Source organism: Saimiri boliviensis, chromosome 14 (assembly GCF_048565385.1).
Source record: "Saimiri boliviensis isolate mSaiBol1 chromosome 14, mSaiBol1.pri, whole genome shotgun sequence".
NCBI lineage: Eukaryota > Metazoa > Chordata > Mammalia > Primates > Cebidae > Saimiri > Saimiri boliviensis.
In genome coordinates this window covers 59,071,933-59,077,932 of record NC_133462.1, presented here as the reverse complement: position 1 = coordinate 59,077,932, position 6,000 = coordinate 59,071,933, and the positions used below count along the sequence as shown (strand labels likewise).

The following is a 6,000-nucleotide window of genomic DNA, read 5'->3' as shown; positions in this document are numbered from 1 at the left end:
AAGGCATAGCCCGCCTTTGCCTCAGGACCCTCTGAAAAGGGGCTCTTTGGTCCCCTGCTCACGGCCTATGAACTGCCTCCATGTCACAGTTATTATGGGGTGCTCCTGGCCATCCCCATTCTCCCTGCACTCAGGGAGTAAGAACTCATTCCTACCGCAGGGCGGCACAGCGGCCTTGGCTTTGACTTACCTGAGGCAAAGTGCCCAGCAAGAGCAGCTCAAGATGCAGCTTTTCCTTGAAAGCAGGGGAAGGGAAGAGACAGTAGGTTGAAAGGACATGGCAGAGTTGAGTAAGATTTATAATAACAGATGGGGCGACAGACCTAATAAGGGGTTGTGAAGTGTCCTGTCTAGAGCTGGGGGTAGGATTCCTTGCATTACCACTGAACACAGGGTACCCACTTGGAAAGGCTGATCCATCCCCAGGGGCAGCTGGTATTAGAACAGCCTGTTACAAGTAAGTGTGGGCCCTAGGAGCATTAGGATTTGTTTGAAGTTGTTACTTTTGAATAACTTCACCCTTGAACTTAAGGTCTGCTAGATTCACAATCTGTAGAAGAAAAACATCACCTGTGTCCCCCACTCCCACCAACAGCACAAGCATGTTGGTCAGCTTTTCTTCCAGAGGCAGGGGGCTGCCAAGGACAGAATGACTCAGGGCTTTGGTTGTGGAAGAAAGAGAACCTCTGGCCATCCTCGGTTGTAGCTTGCAAAGTTTCTAAGCAACTTCTTAGGCCCCACTCCCCGCAGTGGGGAAATCTGACTAGAGCTAGAAACGAGAACAGTCCTTATTGAAAACAAGGAAGGTGGATTCTGTGAAGGAAATGGTTCTCATGGCAACAGGCGGTTCAGCCGTGAGCTAGAAGACTCTCCACAAAACCTATGAGAATCCACACATAGGCGAAATAGAAATGCTGGGGAAAAACTTCCCATTCTAAATGCAAGTGTGCTGTGCCTTGGTGGGGAGGGAGAAGGTGGCTGGCTGTAAGAGCATCTCGTTGCTGTCTCTGTTGCCAGGTAGGGCTCTGTCGGCACAGATGAATCAAAATCCCTCCTGGGCGGCTGGAGTCCTGCATCAGGGATTTTAGAGAGGAGAGAAGGGATACGAAATGCAGCATTGAAACCTAAAAATGTATTTTATTTTGAAGTTGTGCTTTGGATTTTCCTCAATCCAACATCTGTTGAGTGACAGTCTTAGGTTCACACAAAGCATCTCCAAGCATACATACAATATTCCAGTTATCAACACTATTTTAAAGAATATACCATTTTACACAAATGTGACATACAAGTCAGACGCCACAACATTGCGATTCCCTGGAAGATCTGACTTCTCTTCCGCATGGGAAGTGGATCTGTGCCAGCCCTCCCAGTGCCGGCATCACCGCCCCTCATCTCCTCGGGGAGAAGCCAGGGTGCCCTGAGGAGGTTGGCTGAGACCAGTGTTTCCAGTTTACAGGCTGCTGGCTACAAACTCCTCTATTTTCTAAATGGGGATGCTGGTAGCCACACCCCACCTCTCTTCCCCAAAGACTGACCCTTCAGAGTCCACGCCAGGAAAAGGATCCATGCCACGAGGGGCGGAGCAGGGCTCTTTGAAGCATCATGCTGGTTTCGGCAAGCATAGCTGAAGAAGGCTGGTCTCCCCAGGCCCTGGGTGGCCAGCTCCTTTTGGCTTTTCGGTGTAAAAATCACAGTGTGCAACCTCAATTCCAGTTGTTTGCAGTGAGCTCTGTCGAGAAGGACTCTCCTCCTATCGGTTCCTAGTCCTCTGGACAGGACCATCTCACAGGTGTCGGGAGCACCAGAGATGGGGAAGACAGCTCTGCCCCCAGAGTTGGGTTTAGTAGGTGACCACTCACACACTGTTCAGTTCATGATGCAAATTAGCGTGGATGGACACTGATCAGGGGATGGTGAACACGAGTCATGTACAGGGTTAAAAGAGAAATAAGGCAGGAGGAACACCACAGGCCCAAAGCATTGTCATTAAGAAAGGTTTGCTTTGACTTTCTTAGAGGGGAGTGTGTTGGAGAGGGGGAGAAAGGGCAAGTGTGGGTACCAGTTTTGATCAGTTGGACTGAAAGGAATGTAAAGTGAAAGATGGGGTTCCATTTCCAGCAAGGAAACAGATCCTTGGGTATGAAAGCCCCCTGTTGGCTCAGAACCTGTGTAGGCCCAGGTGACAGACAAGAACGGATCAGGAAACAGAGCAACAAAACCCGAGAATCCAAAAGACTGTGGGTTGCCTCTTCTTGGCTGACTCACTTTACTGATGGGGTTCTCCAGTTCTCCCTTCTAGCACTTGGAAAGGTTCCTCTGGTGCTTCAGGTTGGCCTTCTCATGAGCAATTTCCCACAAAGCTCTTTTCCTTTGCACAGGCTAAAAAAAAAAAAAAAATCCTACACTTTCCATAGATCCAACTACCAGTTTCACATGTTGGGTCAAACAGAATTTCTACCTGAATGGCAACCCACTATCTTTCCTGAACTACAGAAAACAATAAGGCTAAAATATAAGTGCAGCTTTTAAACTAGAAAACATACAGAAGAAGGATGAGTTTCAGCTTTAATTCGAGTTACGGTCTGAGGCCCATGAGCCTGGCTGTGGATGTCTCTGGTCCTGGCACTCCTGGGGTAACACGATGCTAGGGGGGCCAGGACCAGGGGCACCAGGTTTGGAGACTGGATTGGAGCAGACAAGGGTATCATTTGTGCATTTTGGAAGGGAACCAGAAAAAAGGCCAGAGTAGAGTTAAAATATTCAGTGTGCAAATTTTAATTTTCTTTAGATTCCGGCCTCGGGAAGACCTGAAAGCCTGTGGGGCCAGAGCTCCCTTAGTGGGCCTTGTTTGGATAAATGAAAACTGGTCTTAAGAGGCAGCATCTCCCCTTAGTCTGACTAAGGCTGTCTAAGCCCCTGTTGGTCCCTGAAGAGAGACCTTGTAAAATAACCCAACTAAGGGGTGGACTTAAAACAAGTTTCCATCTGGGAACAATTTTTGGGTTAGCAAAGCTGAATTTAATTTTTTAATAGGATAATGAATTTTATGTTTTAAGTGTCAAAAACATTAGGAGGAAAAAGGACCCATTTCTTACCTTTTCCAAACCTGCCACAGACACAATAAAACTCTTTTAAGACTCTTTATCCTTAAAGGAACCAGCTATAAAACTGTCTTATACAGGAAAATGTCTTAAATGGAAAATGGTCCATCAGAGACAAAGGTAGGAACCCGAGAAATGTCTATACATTCAGAAAAACTTTAAAAGCTTCTTAATAAGACTGGGGTGTACTTCTAGAGGATGGAGGAGAGCAAGAGCAAACACCAATGACCAATTCACATCAATGAAAAGAACACAGAGAGAAAGCCCCCAACCCCAAAGAAGTTACGGGATTGTCCCATCCCGCAATATTTCATATGATGGAGAGATTTCAAAGGCTAGGTTCTCCGGCCCAGACAGAACAGTTTGTAATGGAAACAGAGACCCCTGGTGGCGCTGTGTGAACTGCCACAATAACTTACAGAGAGACTGGTCTATGACCAGGAGAGGCTACATAAGCCAAAGACTAGAAAAACATGTGTGTGTGTGTAAAATGAAGATGAAGTCTGGACTATATATGATTCTCTATAATTGTGTGTGTGTATGTGTTTGTGTGTGTGTGTAAAATGAAGGCTGGACTATATATGATTCTCTATAGTCAGTACCCAAAACAAGACGCCACTGAAAGCTGGATGGCAGTAGCCAACCATCTGGTCAAGGCAGCCGCATGGTCTGAGGGGACTGAGACTTGAGCCCATGTCCTCAGGACTGCCTTGCCAGATTTCACAGTGACCTGACAATGAAAACTTGTCTCTGGCTAACCTAAGAACGGTATGGACTGCAGCTGGCTGAATTAAAACGACTGGAGGAAGCAGAGGGCAGTGGGAAGGGAGAGGCGATACCAAGGGTTTCATTCTCAAGGTTTTGGGAGATGGGGAGGCTAATTCCCGCAAGAACAACTTAGAACCTAATTTTCAACTGAAGTCCCCAAGCTAGTTAAATAGGATTTTAATAACAGTCAGTCCCTATAGTCCCCTTGTCTACAACAATTAAATTATATCCCTCAGACAGTACAAGACTTGTCAGTGGACTGTGGGGAAGTTGATGAGTTGACACCAGGGCTAGTGGCATTTGTTTTGGGGAAGACAGCGGGCTTGGGCCGTGTGGCTGGTGGTTTGACTGGGGCAGCCATCTTGACAGACTTGACAGGCCGGAAGGCGCAGGCGATGTCCCCGGCAGTACTGGCGCTGCGCTGGAAGGCGGGCTCGGGGTCCTTGAGGAGCTGGGTATGCAGGGGGCTGGAGGGCTCCGACGTGGGGGCCACCACTGGGGAGGTTTTGAGGGGCTCCAAGGTGTCCAGAACCACATCAGGGGTGTGCTTGACGCTACTCTGCCGCTCTAGCTCCCGTAGCTCGTTCAGGGCCGAGTTCATTGTTGCCTCAATATCCTGCAAAACAGGAAAAAGGAGGAGGTGAGGCAAATGAAGGGTGATGTCCCCAAGGAGCCAGTTTCAACAACACAGGCCAAGGCATGAAGAAACCGACAGTAAGAAGATGGCCAGATTATTGTACTTGGCCCAAATCCTCTAACATATAAATGCTTAGAACGTGGGGAGAGGGGGACAGAGGGATTTTCATTGTCATGAGATTTTTTTCTTTTTCCTTTAGAAAAAGTAGTTTTTTTTTTTTTTTTTTTTTTTTTTTTTAAAGAAACCCTAGGTTTTAGAGAGAGATTGAAATACTTATTGATGAAATGACATATAATCTAGTGGGGAGGAGAAACATGGACGAAGCAAGAGTGGCCAGGAGTTTGGTCGTGGGGATTTGTTATCCAGTTCTCTCTGCTCTTGGGCAGGTTTGAAATTATACATAACAAACACTTTTTAAAAAGTGATAGAGATGATGTATGGTCTTTATTCCCTTGGACTTCAAGACCAAAAGTTAAGAGGGTTAGTCCTTCCTCCTCAGGTGCCGAGGAAAGTTTCAGGAGCCCAGGACCCCTCCTCTAGGCCCCCCTCCCCATCTTTGGGCAGCGTCCCAAATTGAAACTATTTCCTTCCAGCCATCACCACCGAGGGGACCAAAGAGTGACCAGGAGGGGGAGCCAAAGCCCACGTAGGTGAATCAATTGCCTGCAAATCAATGGAACACTCTAGATCTTAGCTAACAGCAGTCCTAGCCCAGGGACTCAAGGCAGAACCAAAGAACCTTTGTATGCAAGCCAGCTGCCTCCCAGTGAGACTTCCCAGCTCCCCGTTCCCTCCCCATAAACCTGTGTCTGGCACCCCAAACTACCACAGGAGTTCTTAAAATTAGACTCACACTGAAAGATTTTACATATTCCAAGCAAAGTCCTCTGGTTAAGGTTTCTTTGTCCTACAGAGCGATGCATGCTTTCAATTTCATTCATCCCTATGACATTCTCCAACCTTTAAAATGCCCAGGAAGAACTCCATCTCTCTCCTCAGTTGCACTCTGCAGCTAGTCTGTCCCAGCTGTCTGCCTTTCCTGACATTCCTATTAACACCGGGCCAAGGAGGGAGCTGGGAGGATTCCAGTAGTGCAAGCCAGATTGCAGCCAAGAGCTTACGTAGAAGCACAGAATAGAAGGCTAGCAAAGCAAGACATCTCAGGCCTGTAGCTCAATACGGGGCTTGCCAGGTACACCTCCTTAAGCAGAGAACCACAATTAAGCCAATAGAGACCATCCCCAGCCTCTATCGCCCCCTGGAAGATGGCGGTAAGGAGAATCTCAACTTAGTTGAGACAAGGGAGCAACAACGAGCCCTTAGTTCCTACCTGGTCTAATGGAAAGTATAGAGTTGGGAGAGACGTCTGAATGAACTGCTTGGAGTGGCCCAGGTAGTCGGATTTTTAGAGGTGGGGTTGGATCTCTAATATTTCATGGAAAACAGAGAGGCATCAGTGTGGTGCATACACAGAAGGAAGACCCTGCAACC

At 47.5% G+C, this 6,000-nt stretch overlaps 1 protein-coding gene across 6 annotated transcripts in view; it reads right to left on the bottom strand.

The window, feature by feature from the left end:
• Positions 1-3,016: 3,016 nt before the first annotated feature.
• The window catches only part of SRGAP2 (SLIT-ROBO Rho GTPase activating protein 2), a 270,134-nt gene continuing 267,150 nt past the window's right edge, over positions 3,017-6,000 (bottom strand). For all 6 annotated transcript variants that reach the window (XM_010341021.3, XM_003930445.4, XM_010341022.3 and 3 more), the window contains one exon: positions 3,017-4,488. In XM_010341021.3, the coding sequence (XP_010339323.1) occupies positions 4,105-4,488 (384 nt within the window). In that variant the 3' untranslated portion in view covers positions 3,017-4,104. The remainder of the gene's footprint in view (positions 4,489-6,000) is intronic.